General features: G+C 30.7%; 3 protein-coding genes across 10 annotated transcripts in view; 2 read left to right on the plus strand and 1 right to left on the minus strand.

The window, feature by feature from the left end:
- The window catches only part of LOC110609389 (UPF0415 protein C7orf25 homolog), a 30,918-nt gene extending 20,340 nt beyond the window's left edge, over positions 1 to 10,578 (plus strand). For 4 of the 7 annotated variants that reach the window (XR_006349147.1, XR_006349142.1, XR_006349145.1 and 1 more), the window contains one exon: positions 10,075 to 10,578. Coding sequence is in view for 3 of the 7 variants with exons in the window: in XM_043952274.1 (XP_043808209.1) it covers positions 929 to 2,296 (1,368 nt within the window). In the remaining 4 variants the exon portion in view is untranslated. Of the gene's footprint in view, positions 1 to 387; positions 5,159 to 10,074 lie in introns of those variants that run through there. The other 3 variants (XM_043952274.1, XM_043952275.1, XM_043952279.1) reach the window with 1 other exon arrangement.
- LOC110608955 lies at positions 2,334 to 4,439 on the minus strand. Its single transcript, XM_021748234.1, has 2 exons — positions 4,389 to 4,439; positions 2,334 to 4,283 (listed from the first exon to the last, which is right to left on the minus strand). Exons 1-2 carry the CDS (start codon positions 4,437 to 4,439, stop codon positions 2,334 to 2,336), a joined length of 2,001 nt encoding a protein of 666 aa, XP_021603926.1.
- A 4,329-nt stretch (positions 10,579 to 14,907) lies between the features above and the next one.
- LOC110605896 (coiled-coil domain-containing protein 12) lies at positions 14,908 to 20,015 on the plus strand. Of its 2 annotated transcripts, none has more exons than XM_021744575.2 (5): positions 14,908 to 15,067; positions 15,169 to 15,301; positions 15,996 to 16,128; positions 16,272 to 16,386; positions 19,698 to 20,015. In XM_021744575.2, exons 2-5 carry the CDS (start codon positions 15,177 to 15,179, stop codon positions 19,754 to 19,756), a joined length of 432 nt encoding a protein of 143 aa, XP_021600267.1. In that variant the 5' UTR covers positions 14,908 to 15,067; positions 15,169 to 15,176; the 3' UTR covers positions 19,757 to 20,015. The 2 variants fall into 2 exon arrangements, with proteins under 2 accessions (XP_021600267.1, XP_021600276.1); XM_021744584.2 differs by having other exon boundaries at positions 14,915 to 15,067; positions 15,149 to 15,301.
- Positions 20,016 to 21,056: the final 1,041 nt, after the last annotated feature.

Raw genomic sequence — 21,056 nt, forward strand, 5'->3', positions numbered from 1 at the left:
CTGGATTGAAATTGTATTGATGTTGAAAGAAGTTTGGGGGTTGAGGTTGAAGTTTATAGAAGTGTGATATTACTATTTATAGGTGGAATTAAGTTCATATTGCAGTGGAAACTCTGCCGGATTTTCGGTAAAAAAAAAAGTCATGAATTACATGATATAAATTAAAGAAAAAAAATAAGAAAACAATTGCAAAATGTGATGTCTCCTGCTTGGTTAATTCAATAACCGGGTAGGGGGTGTTACATTTAGTGGTATCAGAGCAGGTTTAGTCGATTCTAGACAGTATGTGGGTAAATAATTAGGTATAGGAAAATGTACATGCCATATATATTAAAGATATGATACAACTCTGGTGCAGATCTATTTTATGAAATTTTAATATTATAGGATGTCTGAAGAACTGAGAGAACTTCAAGTTGGAGAAGAAGTAGAAAGTCATGTATCGACTGAGGCCACTGGCCATGCACCGCCACAAGCTCCTCCTAGTGCTAGAAGGCCAGAGCAGGAGGTCTTATTACAGCAATTAACAGAGATTTTTAGGCAGGTGGCTGGAGTAGCTCAGCCAGCTATAGTTCCTCCACTGGCTCCTGCACCAGCACCAGTTAGGCCGCCTATTGATAAATTGAGAAAGTATGGTGCTACGGAATTTAAAGGACGAAAGGAAGATGACGCGTCTGCAGCAGAATATTAGTTGCAAAGTACAAACAAGGTTCTTCAACAGTTACAGTGTTCCCCAGAAGATAGTCTAATATGTGCAGTGTCACTACTGAAAGAAGAAGCCTACCAATAGTGGGACACTGTGGCCCAGACAGTGCAACCAATACAGAGGACATAAGAGTTATTTTTAAATGAGTTCAGAAAAAGATATGTAGGAGATATTTATTTGGAGGAGAGAAAAAGGGAGTTTATCTATTTGAGGCAGGGACGTATGACAATAGCTGAGTATGAAAGGGAGTTTATTAGATTGAGCAGATATGCCAGGGAGATTATTCCTACAGAGGAGGCAAAATGTAAAAGATTTGAGCAAGGGTTAAACACTAAGATCAAGATGCTTCTAGTTGCCCTTCAAATCAGAGATTTTTCAGCACTGGTGAATGCAGCTTTAAATGTAGAGAAAGTGAGGGAAGAAGACCAGAGTAGAAGACAGAGGAGTCAGCAAAAAAGGACTCACAGTCAGAGTCAAGGGCAGATGATAGCTTCACAGGGCTCTAGTAAGAGACAGAAAAGTTTTCAACCTACTAGATCAAGCCAGTCTCAAAGGCAAGGTAAAAAATCAACTCAGAGTTTAGCAAGTGGATCTATTCAACATATTGCTTCTGTGGCCAGTTCAGGAGGCTCAGGAAGAAGTCTTCCACCAGAGTGCAATCACTGCAGAAGGAGACATACTGGTACTTGCAAACTGATGACAGGAGCTTGTTTCATATGTGGCTCGATGGATCACATTATGAGGGATTGTCCTAAGAAGCAGACAGCCTCAGCACCAGCAACAGAAAGAACTACACCAGTAACTCAAAAGACTAGAAGCAAAGGTAGAAGTGAGCCGACAAGTACCTCTAGTCAAAGAGTTTCAGAGACCATGGATAGACCGGAATCTAGAGCACCTGCCAGAGCCTATGCCATCAAAGCCAGAGAGGATCAAGATTCCCCAGATGTTATCATGGGTATATTTTCTATCTTTGGCCAGTCTGTTCATGCTTTAATAGATCCTGGTTCCACACACTCTTATATTTGCATACCTGTCTCAAATAAAAAAGAATTGCAAGCAGACATTCTAGACCAGGATATAGTAGTAACTAATCCTCTTGGCCACAGTGTAGTTGTCAGTAAAGTATTTAAAGATTGCCCCATCTTGATTCACGGTCACATTTTTTATGGAGATTTGATTGAATTACCTTTTCGGGAGTTTGATGTGATTCTAGGAATGGATTGGTTGTTTAGACACCAAGTTATAGTTGATTGTAGAAAGAAGCGAATCACGCTAAAGACACCGGATGGTGAAGAAGTAATAGTTGTGGGCGAGAGATCAGATTTTCTCTCCAATGTTATTTCTGCTACTGCAGCCAGAAGAATGATAAGAAAGGGTTGTGAGGCATACTTAGCCTGTGTTTTGGAGGCTAAGAAGGAGAAACCTATTGTGCAAGATATACCTACTGTTTGTGACTTCTCTGACGTCTTTCCAGATGAATTACCAGGATTACCTCCAGAAAGAGAAGTAGAATTTGCCATAGACGTTGTACCAGGCACTACACCCATATCAATTGCTCCTTATAGGATGGCTCCCATAGAATTAAAATAATTAAAAGTGCAGCTACAAGAATTACTCGATAAGAGTTTCATACGCCCCAGTATCTCTCCCTGGGGTGCACCAATGGATATTTATTTTTGACGGTCACCTTGTTGAGTTGTCTGTAATCCACGCACAATCGCAGCGAACCATCCTTCTTCTTAACAAATAGCACTGGTGCACCCCAGGGAGAGATACTGGGGCGTATGAAACCCTTATCGAGTAATTCTTGTAGCTGCACTTTTAATTCTTTTAATTCTGTGGGAGCCATCCTATAAGGAGCAATTAATATGGGTGTAGTGCCTGGTACAACGTCTATGGCAAATTCTACTTCTCTTTCTGGAGGTAATCCTGGTAATTCATCTGGAAAGACATCAGAGAAGTCACAAACAGTAGGTATATCTTGCACAATAGGTTTCTCCTTCTTAGCCTCCAAAACACAGGCTAAGTATGTCTCACAACCCTTTCTTATCATTCTTCTGGCTGCAGTAGCAGAAATAACATTGGAGAGAAAATCTGATCTCTCGCCCACAACTACTACTTCTTCACCATCCGGTGTCTTTAGCGTGATTCTCTTCTTTCTACAATCAACTATAACTTGGTGTCTAAATAACCAATCCATTCCTAGAATCACATCAAACTCCCGAAAAGGTAATTCAATCAAATTTCCATGAAAAATGTGACCGTGAATCAAGATGGGGCAATCTTTAAATACTTTACTGACAACTACACTGTGGCCAAGAGGATTAGTTACTACTATATCCTGGTCTAGAATGTCTGCTTGCAGTTCTTTTTTATTTGAGACAGGTATGCAAATATAAGAGTGTGTGAAACCAGGATCTATTAAAGCATGAACAGACTGGCCAAAGATAGAAAATATACCCATGATAACATCTGGGGAATCTTGATCCTCTCTGGCTTTGATGGCATAGGCTCTGGCAGGTGCTCTAGATTCCAGTCTATCCACGGTCTCTGAAACTCTTTGACTAGAGGTACTTGTCGGCTCACTTCTACCTTTGCTTCTAGTCTTTTGAGTTACTGGTGTAGTTCTTTCTGTTGCTGGTGCTGAGGCTGTCTGCTTCTTAGGACAATCCCTCATAATGTGATCCATCGAGCCACATATGAAACAAGCTCCTGTCATCAGTTTGCAAGTACCAGTATGTCTCCTTCTGCAGTGATTGCACTCTGGTGGAAGACTTCTTCCTGAGCCTCCTGAACTGGCCACAGAAGCAGTATGTTGAATAGATCCACTTGCTAAACTCTGAGCTGATTTTTTGCCTTGCCTTTGAGACTGGCTTGATCTAGTACGTTGAAAACTTTTCTGTCTCTTACTAGAGCCCTGTGAAGCTATCATCTGCCCTTGACTCTGACTGTGAGTCCTTTTTTGCTGACTCCTCTGTCTTATACTCTGGTCTTCTTCCTTCACTTTCTCTACATTTAAAGCTGCATTCACCAGTGCTGAAAAATCTCTGATTTGAAGGGCAACTAGAAGCATCTTGATCTTAGTGTTTAACCCTTGCTCAAATCTTTTACATTTTGCCTCCTCTGTAGGAATAATCTCCCTGGCATATCTGCTCAATCTAATAAACTCCCTTTCATACTCAGCTATTGTCATACGTCCCTGCCTCAAATAGATAAACTCCCTTTTTCTCTCCTCCAAATAAATATCTCCTATATATCTTTTTCTGAACTCATTTAAAAACAACTCCCATGTCCTCTGTATTGGTTGCACTGTCTGGGCCACAGTGTCCCACCATTGGTAGGCTTCTTCTTTCAGTAGTGACACTGCACATATTAGACTATCTTCTGGGGAACACTGTAACGGTTGAAGAACCTTGTCTGTACTTTGCAACCAATATTCTGCTGCAGACGCGTCATCTTCCTTTCGTCCTTTAAATTCTGTAGCACCATACTTTCTCAATTTATCAATAGGCGGCCCAACTGGTGCTGGTGCAGGAGCCGGTGGAGGAACTATAGCTGGCTGAGCTACTCCGGCCACCTGCCTGAAAATCTCTGTTAATTGCTGTAATAAGACCTCTTGCTATGGCCTTCTAGCACTAGGAGGAGCTTGTGGCAGTGCATGGCCAGTGGCCTCAGTCGGTACATGACTTTCTACTTCTTCTCCAACTTGAAGTTCTCTCAGTTCTTCAGACATCCTATAATATTAAAATTTCATAAAATAGATCTGCATCAGAGTTGCATCATATCTTTAATATATATGGTATGTACATATTCCTATACCTAACTATTTACCCACATACTGTCTAAAATCGACTAAACCTGCTCTGATACCACTAAATGTAACACCCCCTACCCGGTTATTGAATTAACCAAGCAGGAGACATCACATTTTGCAGCTGTTTTCTTATTTTTTTCTTTAATTTATATCATGTAATTCATGACTTTTTTTTTTACCGAAAATCCGGCAGAGTTTCCCCTGCAATATGAACTTAATTCCACCTGTGAATAGTAATATCACACTTCTATAAACTTCAACCTCAACCCCAAACTTCTTTCAACATCAATACAATTTCAACCCAGATCAAACACTTTATAAACTATCTCATTAGTCTCAACACAAAAACTTATACTAATAACTCATATTTACACCAAAATTAAAATCTTCAAATATATCTAATTCTAATAATATACCACTTTATCTCTAAAACTTTATGTACATGCCAAATTTTCAAAATCAACTTTATATAAAATTTACAAAATATAGCCAAGATAAATAATGATGTAACTCTGACTGGGTTGATGCAGATCTTGATCTACTGCTACTTGGGTCTACAACCTGCGCGTGGAAAAAAAATAAATTCCTACGCGCTAAGCAAATTGCTTAGTGGTGCTCAACTTTTTTTTTTTTATAAATAAAACATTTAAATCAAAATTAATTTAACCACAGTAAATTAAACAAATAACAATATACTATATAACAAATAATTTGAAATAAAACTAAATCATATTATTATTTCACATATATACATATTTTTATTTCATAATCTTTTTCATTTTTTTCATCATGTAAAAAGTTTTATTTTCTCTTAATACTTTTATTTTATTTTTATTTTTTTTTATATTTCCTTTGGCCCCTATAAATTTAAATGGGACTGTTAAGTCAGATAAGAGAACTATATCTGTAGGGCACCAAGTGTCAAATAACTGTATAGCTCAAAAGCTGATTCTATAACTGTAGGGTACCTCATTGTATCCCAAAAATCAGTGTAACTGTAGTGCAGTACTGCAAGATCTGTATATGGCATGCCACACCCTTAACTAACTCACAATTTCCACCAAACTTACTAGGGCCAGACTTTAAATAATTTATACATTTAAACATGTGAACAAAAACTTTCAATACAGCGTAACTTTCATTTGTTCAAACTATAATATTTTATCATATTATATATATAATGTATCTATAAAATATAAACATGTACAAGGAGACCTCGTCAAATTCTCTAATACAACCATCAATTCATGCCATATAGTTCCACAACCGTCTATAGGAATTAAAAGTTACATAAAAGAGATTATATACAAATGGGATAACACACTAGCTCTATGGGCATAGTACAATTCTAAATCATTAGAAATTTACATATCCATTACTAACTACCATATAAAAGATATATACTTTAACCTTTGAAGTCCCAACACTGACTTTGTACCTACAAACCTGGAGTTAGATAAAAATGATAAGCTACTAAAATAGCTTAATATGTAAAAAAATATATATAAATAGTTAGTATAAAAGATGCTCCTGAGTATCCAATATTACAAACATTTCACATCATGATGGACTTGTCACCCGTAACCCTCTATATATCAAATAGTGCTCAGCCCACAGCAGGTGCTCCTCAGGACTTTCTTTTAATTAAACATAAACATATTCATAGTATCAAGGGTTTAGAATGAGCACCCTCAGTCCTGACCTAGACTTCCATATCTGTCATATTATAGTCATATCGTATTATATTATTAAGGGCTACTAGGCTATCTTTATCCATCTAACATCAACATATAGAAAATATAATGCATCATAATACAAGAAACCTATAATAATTCATGTTATACATGATATATGAATATGCTTAAAAATAAGTCAGATGTCTTTAAATAAGATTTAATTTAGTTCTACTCACCTCTTGTAGAGACAAGCCTCACTTTTTAGTAGTTATCTTACTATTGACTTTTGAGGTCTCTCAAGTTTGATCCTATATAGATAGACTAAAATGAGAGAATAAACATAAACTTTTATAACTGTAAAACTACTCTAAGAAACCCCTAAAAGAACATAAGAAATATGTAGAAAAAGTATTGAAAATAGTTAAATAGGGGACTTTCGATGGCAGATTCGACGACCTAAAGTCCTTGGTTAAACCTGAAACTTGCCCTTTAGCAGCATTTGTGGTTGCTAGAGTTGGCAGCTTTGAATTGCAAATTCAACAACCAAAACTTCCTTCGGCGGGCTGAACCTGGGTTTTGGCTTCATGCCTAACTCGATTCTTCACTCAAAGCCCACTACCCATCCCCTACAAGCTCAAACAAGTTCAAAATGTATTAAAACCTCTACATAAAGAAGAATAACATCAAACAACATTAAAAAAGAAAGAAAAATAAACATACATCCATCTAAAAAAAATAATCTCCTATTCAATTGAGACTTTAACTCTAGAATATTAAAAGCCTTTTCATGCATTACAAAGCCACAAATCCAATATGCAATGTCTTAAATATGATTTTTATGCTTTAAAAATAAAGAACTCAGGTATAGGTCACTTACCTCTTGAAAAATCGATGCTAGCAACCCAAAGAAAAGGAAAGGAGAAGTGCTTGAAAGCTTTAACATGAAATTCTTGAGCTTGGAAACTTAACTCTTCAAAACCAAGGAATTCATTTGAGAAAAAGTGAAGAAATGAATTAATGAAATCATAAGAATGTGCTAGGTAGGTTGGAGCTCACTTCTACCTGAAAATGGAGAAAATTTCTCTTCATTTTTGGGTTAGAGCCTTTTATAGGTAGGTTGAGAAAGCCAACTTCGGCAGCCAAACTTTTATGTTTGGTGATCGACGATGCATTTTTATTTTAAAAATATTTTTTATATATATACATTTTAAAATAAATTTAAAATTTCAGTTATAAAAAGCACAATTAACTTTTTCTCAAATTCCCATTTGTGAGATTTTGAATTCGTACAGAAATTCCAATTGAAGAGTTTCATGTGGATGACAACATGAATCGATAAATGATTTTTTTTTTTTTAAATTTAGTTTGATGTTTCATTGTCTGATGAGGTTAATTCTATTTGATAAGATTTATGAATATAATATGTTTAAATTAACACAATGGTGGAGGGAGAGGGAGAGGGAGCCATGACTCCTAGAATTTTATAATTTTTATATGGTAACAGTGTAATTTTATAGTAAACCCTAATAAAACAAAAATTCATTCCACCCAAATATTTTTCCAATTAAATTTTTCTCACAACAGTTAAGGGCGAGCATTCAATCGATTCAGTTTAGAACTGAATTGAATAGGCCGAAAATTGAATTGAAGGTATTTGTTGAAATCAAACTGAACAATAATAAAACCGAATCAAATTAAATTGATTTTATTCAGTTTAGTTCAATTCAGTTTAATATGTTGAGTTTTTCTTTTATACTTTATTTTTAGTGTTCTAATATCTCAATTGAAGCATTTTAACCTTGGTTTTTTCCTAACAATAACCATCACACAGTATAAAACTTAAGAAATAATATAAAAACTAAAGTTTACTGTCAAAACTATTATAATAATTCACTAGTTCATACTTCATATATACTATTGATATATAATATAGTCCAATACAAGATATAAAGAAAATTACATATTATAGTCTCAAAGTCCAAATACACAATAAAAAATAATGAATATGATTTCAAACATGCTCCCAAGAGTATAAATTAAACAAAAAAAATAACATCCAAAATTTTCCATCAATTCTCCGACCAACAAATATGATCATGTGAATTCTTCAAAGTTGAACCGACATTTAACATGAAAAATATTAGAATAGCTAATAAAAAAAGAAATCTCTCTACAATTTAACATAAGAAACAAATATGATCATATGAATTCTTCAAAGTTGAACCGACATTTAACATGAAAAATATTAGAATAGCTAATAAAAAAAGAAATCTCTCTACAATTTAACATAATAAATCAATATATGTTACATGTTTTAGTTAACTATATAAGGAAACTATATTGCATGGATCCTAGAGTATCCTAAATAGGTGGAGCCTTTCATATTCTGTATATGGATATGAGATCAATTTACTTTCATTGCACCTATTATTGATATGCGAGTTCAACACCCTGAAATTCCACTTGAAAGTTGGTGAATATAGATACATTTGTGCAGGTGAAGTAATGCATGCTAAATCACACAGATTGCCATGCATATTTTCATAGAGTTACAATATACATTTGATAGAAGGGTAAACTGTAGTTTAGTCTCTCTAGTTTAATAAAATGTCTACTTTAGTCTTTGTATTTTTAAAATTCTATAATTTAATTCTCAGCATTTGAAAAAAACTATAATTTAGTCCATACCGTTAGATTTTCAGTTAACTTGCCGTTTATTGTAATAAAAATAATCAAACTACCCTTTAATATATATTTTTAATCTAAAACAATTAATTAAATCTACAACATAGTCCCCTATAATTTTTCAAATCGATACTTATATTTTATAATTATTTGGGGACAAAATATTAAAATTGATCCCTACATATTTAATTATTTATAAATAATCCTTGTACTATAATTTTTCAAATTGATACTTATATTTTATAATTATTTAGGGACAAAATATTAAAATTAATCCCTACATATTTAATTATTTATAAATAATCCTTGTATTTTATAATTGAATCCCTAGTATATTTTGAAATAAGTTGTTTTAAATAATCCTTGTATTTTATAATTGAATCCCTAGTATATTTTGAAATAAGTTGTTTTAATTTTATAAATTAATCTCTAAATAATTATAATATTTAGAAATAAACTTCGTACGTTATATGAATTGATCATTTAATATTATAGTTATTTATCAAATGCCCTTATATTTTTATAAATCAATTTTTAAATGTTATAAATATTTGCAAATAAACCCTTATAGTTTAAGAATATTGAAAATCATACTAAACCAAAAAAGAGGTACATTTAGGGGTGACTATTCGAGTGGTTCGTTTCCAAACCGACCGAACTTGGGACTAATCAGCATATAAAAGAATTTCAAAATGATGTGGTATTAAATTTTGATTTGATATGATTTTTCTTCAATTTTAAACATCCACAACAATCATACCGATGGTTCTGAATCCAATGATTTCAATATGATTTTTTCTCTGGTTTCGAACCGAATTAGAAAAAAAAAAATTGAAAAGAGAAATTTAAACATCGAAATCGAACCGAAAAATAGATGGAACTGAATCATACCAATTATCGGTTCGATCCATAGATTAGGTCATGCTTTAAATTCTAGAAGACGAAGAAACACCATTTCTCACTATAGAACAAAATGCCCAATATCCAGCAATAGTTCAATTTCATTCATCATCGACTCGTACCAATAATCATTCACAATAAGAATATTTCTTTTCATATTTTCAGTATATATCTAAATGAGATTATTTAAATTTACAAAGGAAATATTAATAAAGTAAAACTTAGTGTACAAGGAAATATAAAATTTTCGACTTCTCCAAAATCCCAATCAAACCATCAAAATTTGCTTGTAGATCTAGAAGCATGAAGAGCAAGAAGAAGAAGTAGCATGAGAGACGCAGATCTAGAAGCACAATAGAAGGCCGTCGTTCTCTTCATTTGCGGGGAGAAGCAGCTGATGGTGAGGTCTGAGGATTTAGTTCCCTTCATTTGTCGTTCTCTTCAATTGGTTGACACCTGAAGGTCACATGAAGGTCACATTCAGGAGAAGAAGAAGCACGACGTTCACCTGAGGGTATCTTACACCGGCGCCATTCAACAGAGCATCTATCGTTTAGGGAAAGAAGAAGAAGGCATCTCGATGGACGGTGGGGGTGAGGGTCTATCATTTAGCGCCTATCGTTCACAAGAGAATGAGTGGGTAAGGGGTGGGGGTGAGCGGCTGCACAAAATATTGGAGAGTTAGGATATATATATATATATATGGTTGGTTCGATTTTCTCATTAATATCAGTTTATTAACCGAACCAAACTGAAAAGACTAAATAAATGAACGGTTTTTCGGTTTGAATTGAAAACTGCACAACCCTAAATATAGGGGTCAATTATAAAATTTTGTACGTAAATAATTATAAAATATATGTATCAATTTGAAAAAAAAAATATAGGGGACTTTATTATAAATTTAATTAAGCCTTAGGAACTGTATTATTTTAGATTAAAAATATATTCATGGGTAGTTTGATCATTTTTACTAAAATGAACAGCAAGTTAACTGAAAATTTGATGGTAGAGACTAAATTATAATTTTTTTCAAATGTTGAGAATTAAATTATAGGATTTTAAAATATAAGAATTAAAATAAATACTTCATTAAATTAGAGGGACTAAATTGTAGTTTATCCTTAATAGAATGGGTAATCTAGAGATATGATAAAATTAAAATTTTTTAATACCCATTATTAACTCCTCATTATCTAAATTGTTCCTAACAAATGATATGGAAGCCATATTCTTAAAAAGGTTCATCACTTCCATTGTACTATCTACAAGGAAGGAATATTTGGAGGGGAATGGTACCATTAATTTTTAATTTTTTTATTTATAATATAAAATTTTTCGTATAGAAATTTATTATTTTTACTTTTTAAAAGTAAATTTTTATCAAGATGCAAATAATTGAAATGTTTGTAAATAAAAATGAAATTTTACAAATTTTCATGATGATACTGAAATATTTTTATATATTTATTTATCGATAACATATTTATTTTTAATTGAATATGTTAATAGTAAAAAATTATAAAAAATATGATGCAATTAAAATTATATAAAAATAATGAAAATAAAATGAATTTAAATAATTTTAGAGAAATTCTTATTGTTTATGTTGTTGTTGCATTTTTTGACTTTAAGCATTGAAAATGATTTAAAAAAAAAAAATTATGATAGTAAAATTTAAAATCTCTCAAATTTACTCAAATATATTTAATACTAAATTAAATTTGTGAATGGGTACCAAAAATGATTTTATAAGTCAAAATACAAACACATAAAAAAGCGGAAATGTATAATAAGATTCAAATATAAATATTAAATAGTTAAGTTTGAACTCATTCTCCATTTCTTTTATTTGTAAAGAATATTAATTTTATTTAAATCTAATGTTATTTTATTTTTTATATTACACAAATACATACCTTTGTATAATTATTTTATTCATTCAATTATAAATTTAATAATATTTAATATTATTTAAAAATTTGACTTTTAAATATTTCCTAATGGAAACTTGATTAAACTGTTTAAAATTGAACAAATGACCTTAAAAAATAAATATTTACAAAAAATAATATATTTATTATAATTATTAGTGTAAAATAAAATATATCTATTATTGTTTTTAAAATTAAATATATTATTTAAATATGAGTTAATATTATTTTCATATGTTTTATATTTAAAAATAATAAAATATTACATTTGGTATTCTATTTACACTATTCTATTTAAATTTTTAAAAATTAATTAAAATTATATCAAATACAAATACTAGATTAATTTATTCAAAATTTAAATATTTAAATTAAAAATAAAAAGAAGTAATCATGGGTTTTTTCAGTCATTTTTCCTCGTATAAATTATATTCTAATTTGAAATTAAAAATATTTGAGGAGTGAGCTTTTGTAGATATGGTAATACACGTGTCTTTTCTTTTTATTTGAATTTCATTTGATATATAAATAAAAGATAATTAATATTAAAAGGTTAAATATACAGATATTTTTTAATTTTAATAATTTTATTTGAAACTTTTAATTTTAATAATTTATTTAAATTTGAAAAGTTCACATAAGTTTTATTTAAATTTGAAATCACATCCAAAGAGAATGACATGATATTTTTTTATTATTAATATGGAACTCATTTTATAATTAAATAAATTTTATCAATATATAAATATTAATTAAAATTATTTTAATTAATTAAAAAATATTTTTAATATATCTCTCTCATTCCTCATTTTGTTTTAATCACTTTTCACTCTCACAAATCCCAAATTCTCAAATATAATTCTCAAATATAAAAGTTATTATTTTTAATTGATTAAAATAATTTAAATTTATTATTTATATATTGCAAAATTTTTATAGATATCAAATGTATACTACATTTAATAATAAAAAAATAAATGTATTGTCGCATCATTAATAACACGTTTCTCTTAATTGTAATTTTAAATTAAAATAATTTATTGACTTCAAAAAAAAATTAAAATAATTTAATTTTAAATTAAATTATCAAAATTAAAAAATTTCGCCAATATACCTAAACCTTTAACTTTTGAATATCAATTATCGTTGTGTCATATGAGATTCACATTTAATAATAAAAATAAATAATTATAAAAAATAATGTTATAGTTTAGTATATTTTCAAGTATAATTTTATATTTTAATTTATAACAAAAAATCTTATATTTGTCCCTAAATATTATAATTATTAATAAATTTTTATATTTATAAATTAATTTCTATGTTTATTGAATTTTAATATTTTACATGTGAAAAATATTAAAATAAAAATAAGATAAAAAAATATAATATTTTTTTATTCTAATTAATAAAAAGATTATTGAAAAGAAAAAATTAAATTAAAAAGAACTTTTTAGACTTTAATTTAAATGCATATTGTGCCAAGATTTTTTATTTAATTTTTATTTTATTAATTTATTTTAAGATATTAAATTTAATAAATATGTGAGATTAATTTGAAAAAAAAAATATAAGTAATTATTTATAAACAATTATAATATCTAGAAATCAATTTATAACAATATAGAAATGAATTATAACTAAAGCTTATAAAACAAAATTTTATATAAATATTTAAATTAAATTATATGTTTTATAAAATTTTAAGAATTAAAATATAATTTATTTTAATTAAAAATTAATTTTTAAATATTACATCAACATTTAATAATAGTGATAAATAAAAAAATTTTACTTTACTAACGGAATGAAATCAATCACGTGACTTTTTTTTCTCATAAATTAAATTACAAGATGTTACTTGAAAATTCACTAAAGTATAGAGTAATTTTTTTGTAATTATTTCTAATAAAAAAAACACATGTAATACTGTAAAGAGAACATTTTCTTAATTTTAATATCAAACTAAAATAAAATTTATACAAACATTTTAATTTTAAATTAATTTATTAAATTAAAATATTTAAATAAAATCATTAAAATGTGGAAACGTTGACTATTTGATACTAATTACTTTAGAACTCTAATAACCGCTTTAAAATTAATCTAAAATTAAATTAAAACCGTAAAATAAAAAAGAATAATTTCAAAAGGCGATTTCCATTCGAACCATCAAACCCAATTAAACTGCTTGTTATAAACTGGAACCGCTCTTGGCCACGCCTAAAACAAATCCAAAGTTAGATTAGAACCATAAAAAAACAGAACCGTTTCAAACTATCAAAATATGAGATGATTCCCATTCGATTCATCAAATCAAATCAAACTGCTAGTTACAAATTGGAACCACCCTTGACCACGTCTAAAACTGATTGAAGTTACAGTAGAACCATAAAAAAATAGAACCATTTCAAACTATCAAAATATGAGATAATTCCTATTCGAACTATTAAACCAAATCAAACTACCAGTTATAAACTGATACCGCCCTTGGCCGCGCCCACTTTACAGGCATAATTTAGTAATTTACAGTATAGACTAGCCAAGAGCTGGTTTCAGTTCGAAATTGACAGTTGGATTCAATTTATGGGTTAAATCAGAATCAATTCGATTTATTACGGTTTCAAAGTAATTTTAATTTTTTTTATAATTTTGATTTCAATTTAATTTTACAGCAGTTATGACTAAGTCATGGTTTTTTATGGTTTCATTTTAAGTTTTAATTAAAAAATTTAAATTATAAATGGTTAATTTAATTTTAATTTAAAAAATTTTAAAATAAAAAGTTTAAATAAAATTAAATAAATAAAAAAATAATTGAGAATTTTAAATATTGTTGAATATATATTTTATTAAATAGTCAAATTATAGAAAATGTATCCATTTACATATTATGAAAAATAAAATAAAATTATATATAATTAAAATAACAAAATAATGTTATATTTAAATATAAATAATAATTTTTATCAGTAAAAAAGTTAAAATTTAATTGTAATTTAATTATTTAATAATTTAATTTATTTATACATAATTTTAAGTTGGATAATTTTATAAATAAAAATAAATAAATTGGAGTGTCTGTTGAACCGGCCTGTTCGGATTCTGATCTTGTTTGGTTCATAAGAGAGCCGTAATAGGCCTTTCTAATTTAATGTTTCTGTTCGGCTCAGAAACTGGAACCGGTTGATTGGTTCGTTTCCGGTTCACGGTCCGAACCGGACCGTGGCCGGGTTCTATTACTGTCACTAACCCCTCACGGATTAGCCCAGCACCATCGCCAATTTGTTTCCGACGTCTGAGAGCTTCTCTAATCTTCCTTGCCGCCGATTGCCTCATTTCCTAAGAATTGGTTTTCTCTCATATTTCAATTTGATTCTGAATATTAGTTCACTTTCCCATAATCATATGTAATCCAACTAGCACTTATTAGGGTTTCTTATTGTGTTGTAGCCAAAGCAATGGCTACTGAAGAAGACTCCATCGAACAAGCGGCTGTTGCACGTCGAGAGAGATTGAGGGCTCTGAAAGCTGCCCAGGAACTCATGGAGACTCCAGATGATGACACTCAAACTGCCAAAGATGAGTGAGTATTTCTTTGGACGACAATCTGTAGTATTATTTTTTCTGTGAATTTCTTTAAAAATCATTAATATTGATTATGGGATGATATGCAGCAAATCTCAGCCAATTCTTATAACTGTGATGCTTTTTGTGCTCTTTGTTTTGTTTTCCTTTTCCATTTCTTCGTTTATTTTGATACAAGGTTTACTAGAGAGATTTAGGATACAGCTTTCAAGAACACTAGGAACCTGACGATTTGGGTAGAGAGTGAAAGGGTATAAATCACTGGCATATAAAGTAATTGATTTCTTTTGTGGAAACATCTAGCAAGCATAATCTTCGTGGATTTCTATTCTATTTATTTTTAATCATGGTTTAATTGATTTTTAAGTGTTGCATGTTGTCTTTTATAATCCTCAGTCTATTTTCTGGTTCAATGCTTGCTGCAGGAATCTCTGATGCAATTTTCGGTAGATATGACTAGCATATAATCTTGCTTTAACTGCTTCAGTTTGTGGAAATGTATAGCGCGCACTATATGTTTGGATATACTGAAGTTTGTCTATGCAAGAGAGGGATAAGAAAAACTTGTGATAATGTTTTATGCTTTTATTTGTGGAAGTGCTTTATCATATTTTTGGAGCTATCAGGTTTGGTTTATAAGCATGATATTTTGAAGAACATATATAATTGCATTTATTTGCCACGTTTTGCAGTAATCCAAGCATGAAATTTCGAAATTATGTCCCTCAAGATAAGGAGCTTCAGGAGAGTAAGCTTGCTCCACCAGTGCTACCAAAGTTTGAAGATCCTGTTGCAGCTGTACCTCCACCACCAGAGAAGGAAGAGGTGCTTGTTTTAAATGCCTGATTTTCTTGGCAGTAACTTTTATCTTTGCTTTCTCTCTCTCTCTCTCTTCACACCCCAATTTCTTTTCCTTCTTCTTCAGTTGTTTTTTTTATTTATTTATTCTGAGTGTGGACTGCATGTAGGATCCATTTCTTAATATTGCTCCAAAGAAGCCAAATTGGGACCTGCGAAGGGATGTGCAAAAAAAGCTTGATAAGCTTGAAAGACGCACACAAAAGGCAATTTATAAACTTATGGGTAAGTGATTGTCAAGTTTCATTCAATATGTTTGCATGAAGTAAATATTCAATAACAGTTTTCGACTCTCTAATCTCTGTATTTAGTTGGTGAACAAAACCATAACATTCCCCTGCTAGTTATATCTCTTTATGCCTTTTTGACTTATTTTCTATCAAGTGGCTTGATGTTCTTTTTGTCTTCTTAGAGTACCAAGTGCGGGTGACTTGACTCAACACTTTTATCTAAATGAACTTCAGCTCTCTCTCTCTCTCTCTCTCTCTCTCTTGGTGGTGGGAAGAAGGGGAGGGGTTGGGGTGGGGGATGGGAGGGGGAGAGGATGGTTTGGTGTGCAGTGTAGGGAGGAAGAAAATCTATTTGGTATGGATTTCTTAGGGCTAAAAAATTGTCCTATCTCATGTTTAAGGATAGGGAAAGATGGGTAATAGCTATTTTTTCCCATTATGAACTTAAATGACTGCCAATGTAAACCTGGTTTTACAAGGGCTAGATTTGGTTTTTAGAAATTTAGTTTGAATGTTAAATTTTAGATTAATTTATTACTAAGTCCCTAATGTTTGCCAACGTTAACTACTAACTAGGTAATCTTTCTATGTTAAAGTTGTCCTAGTGTTTTGAATCCATTAATAAATTCATCCTTCTGTCTAAGACATCACTATTGTGCCATTAAAATCAAAAGAAAAGACTAGACTACGCATTTCCTTCCCTCTGTCTCTCTCTCTATTGTGTTCTTTGTTTACGCTTAATGCTCTCTCTCTCTCTCTCCCTCTCCCTCTCTTTTTTGTCTCCAATCCATTAATAAAATCAAAGCAACAAAACTCAAAAACATCCAACAATTTGGTCCAAAATTTGCAAAACTATAATGTGAAAAATACTCATAAAATCTATAATCTACAAAACCAAATTCTAAAATAAAAACAATTTCTAAATTGTATTTCAATCAATACTTAAAAGCTTTTAATCACCAAGATCAAATAAAAGATTCTATGAAATCAAAAGCAAAATAGCCTTGCCACCAAATCCAATGGGGAGGTTCGAGATAGATCATGCACTTGGGATCTCCACATGCTATTCATCGACTTGTAAATCATATGATGAATTATGAAAGGAAGTCAATGAGTTCCCCATACCTTTGAATTTGTACTTGTTTATGTTAGTTATGAATATGATAACAATTATATTTAAGATGATGTCTAATGGTGTGTATTATTTGTTGATGGTTTGTCTTGGTGGATAAAACTAGTGAAAGAGTTAACCAAATTTGAAGTTGTGAAGCATTCTTGAGATTAATGGTTTTAGGCTAAATAGAAGGAAGATGGAATGTATGCATTACAAGTTTAGCTCTGGTATACATAATGAAAGTGAGATTCAATTGGATGTACTTTTGGTGTCAAAATGTAACCAATTAAAATATTTAGATTTTATTCTGCAGAAAAATAGAGTAGTAGATAAATAATCTCATAGGATCAAAACAATATGCATGTTCTATGTGATTGTAGAATGCCTAACAAAGTGAAAGGTAAGTTCTATGGAGCTATGGTTAGACCAGTTAAGTTGCATGGAAGTAAATTTTGGGCATTTAAGGTATAACTTGCTCACAAGATGAGTGGTAGATATGCGGACGCTAATATACAGGATAATGGATAACAATGATTACATCCTCTGGGGGTGCATGGAGTACACATTGGGAACAAAATGAGAGGGTCAATGAGGATGGTTTCATCTTGTTCTCCAATATGGGGGGTAGTGAATACTGAAATTCAGTAAGTGTGATAAGTTAATGGTGGAAAGAGTGAGAAAGGGGAGGCGTAAAATGATGTGAGGAAGTAGTGTCAAAAGACAATTTTTTCAATATTGATGCAGAATCAGTTTCAAACAGCTCCAATTGGTGAAAAAGGATCTATGTAGCTGATCCCAACTAATTTGGAAATAAAGATTCGTTATTTGTTTGTGAGCTCAATAGTTGATGGTAGTTGCTCAAAATTTAGTCAAATGGATGATATTCTGTTTAGCTGACTCCTGTTAGTTTGAGAAGTTTTAATTAAGTTAAATTTGGTTGCTCATTGGAAATACAAAATAAGCTACCCGTATCAATAGAATGTTTCAAGTCATTTAGAGAAAACGTTGCTTACTTTTGAGGTTGCTTTTAACAAAGTTGAAAAAAAGGTACTTCGTGCGAAAGTGACATCAATTCTTTTAGCATTTTAGAGACTCTTAAGTTCTAATCCTGCATGTACAATTGATGTCTTTCTGCCAACGGTATAGTAAAATCTTAGGTTTCTGCATGCAATTGGCATTAAAGGGCTTATCAAATTGTTTCTTCATCTCTTTTGCATATTATAACCATCATTCACCAAAGCCTTGTTTGGAGCTTTTGGCAGTCTGCATCTGTGGCACCTGACAATGGTTTGGCAAATGCTGGATTTTCCATATTTTCTGAATGTTTGCAAGAAGTGGCTAAAAAAATAGAAATAAAATAAAAATAAAAGAGCAAAAGCTGTTTCTATAACCAAATACAAGACCAAGACAGGGCTCACATTTCTCATGGTTCTCATTCTTGAATCTTGTTACTCAATTCAGATCTTGAATTATCTCTTAGCCAGTTGTACTTTAACCTACACCTCCCCTTTTTAAACATGCACACGTACACATACATATAGTTATGCATAATTGGATCTGTCTTTCTGGCCTGGTAGGCACTGTGACACTGTGTTTATGAACAGTATAATATATTTTAGGCTTCACAATCACATCTTAACTTCCTTAGGCATCACAGCCAAAGTTCCATTTGTATTGCTTCACTCAATCCAAATAAGTATAGTTGCTAAACTTCTATTTATTGAAAACTGAAGGATAAGATTACAAAAGTAAACTAATCCTAAACCTTCAAATTGCTATTCCAAAATTCCCAACACCTAAAGTAAACTAAAAATATAATGTTGTCCTAAGCCAATGAGCACTCAAAATTAATGCTCTCATAATATAAAAAATACTCCTAAAGACAATCAGCCAACTTACTCCAGCAAAGCTGGAAATTACCAAAGTGGTGTTATTTCAAATATTACAGGTGCTAATTTATTTGAATATTGCTATCAGAAACACTGGAAAGTATCTATAAGTATGTTCTTTATGAAAATGTGGACCATAATTCATCTTTTTCGAGTTTAATCTTGTTTTTCCTGGAGCTTCTTGTTGTCTGCATCATATAGCAAATGAAATTCACTGCTCATGTTTAACCAGGTTTTCTGATGTCAGGTTTATCATCTAATGTAAATTGTAATGTAACATCTATCAATTCTGTCATTTTGCAGAGGAACAAGAAAAAGAAAAGCTGATTGGTGAAGAGGGCGGATCAGCTGAGGAACAATAGAATTGTAGTTTATTGGGCTACATCTGGTGAAAAGAGCAAACAGCTGATGATTAGTGTTAATTGAACCCTTTTAATCACCCATCAAGAACAGAATCGTAGTTTGTTGGCCTACCCAGAAGCTATAGCTTAGTGAAGAGAACCAATTTGTTTGATCAGAATTCAAACAAAATTTTAAATTTTGTTTCTTTGTACCTAATATGCAATACATGAAACATGTTGTAATTTCAATAGGCTAAACGCGCAAACTAATGTTTCATTTTATTTCTTGTCTGTTTCAGAGATGCAAATTTTCTACAGAACAGTGTTTAAGACGATCTTATCTCCATTTATTTCATAAAAAATGAAAATGTTTTCAAGAGAAATATATATTTCTTTTCATTCTTTGGTTACAATGCTGAAAACAAATAGTGTAAACAAGATTCATCTAAAGGAAGAGTTGTGTAATAAGATTTTTAAAATTTAGAAAATTACCTTTAATCTGGCTTAATTTTTAGAAATTTTTTAGAGTTGAAATATTAGAAAATATATAAAAAAAAAATATAGTGTATAGTCGTCCATGTCTTACGACCAGATACTTGATGTATAGAAACTAGTGATGATGGACTTTAGGGATTTCATGCCTTCAGTTTTGGGATTTATAAGTTTAGTATTAATTTAGGGGTTTTGAAGAGTTTAGTATATTTAATTAGAAGTTTAACTATGGTTATCTGAAGTAGAATTAATTGTGTAGAATTAATTGTGATACGATAAAATCGATAATTTATTGATTTTGAAAAATATATATTTTTTAAAATATATTCTAATGTGCTTAAGGTTCTAAAATGAATGGCTTTGTTAAATTTAGTGTTTACTACTGCAAATTCAGTTATTTTTTTTTCTTTAATCGCTTAAGGTGGAGCTCAAAGCTTTCTCTGAGGCTGAGAAAGAAGTGGATTTTGATGGAAGAAAATTCTGAGATGCCAAACTGTTTTGCATGCTTCAAGTGAAAATAGATAGCTTTAACTGTTAGCTGCCCCGTTCAGCGTAACTGGTTCCGGAAAACTACTACATACCAGAAAATTGAGGATAGCCATACGCTCCATGGAAAAGAAAGTGGAATATATAATAGAAGAGTCCCATTTGTCCAGATTGGCTATTCATAAGATTCGAAACACATATAAAACAATAATTTGCAGGCTGTGGAGTATAGATTTTAAACGCCTTCAATTTACTGTTTAAGTCTTTTTTATTTATTGGTTGAAAAATATTTATTATATTAAATATTATTTTTAGTCTTATAAATCCAATATTGTTTTTTTTA

Source organism: Manihot esculenta, chromosome 2 (assembly GCF_001659605.2).
Source record: "Manihot esculenta cultivar AM560-2 chromosome 2, M.esculenta_v8, whole genome shotgun sequence".
In the NCBI taxonomy this organism is placed as follows: Eukaryota; Viridiplantae; Streptophyta; class Magnoliopsida; order Malpighiales; family Euphorbiaceae; genus Manihot; species Manihot esculenta.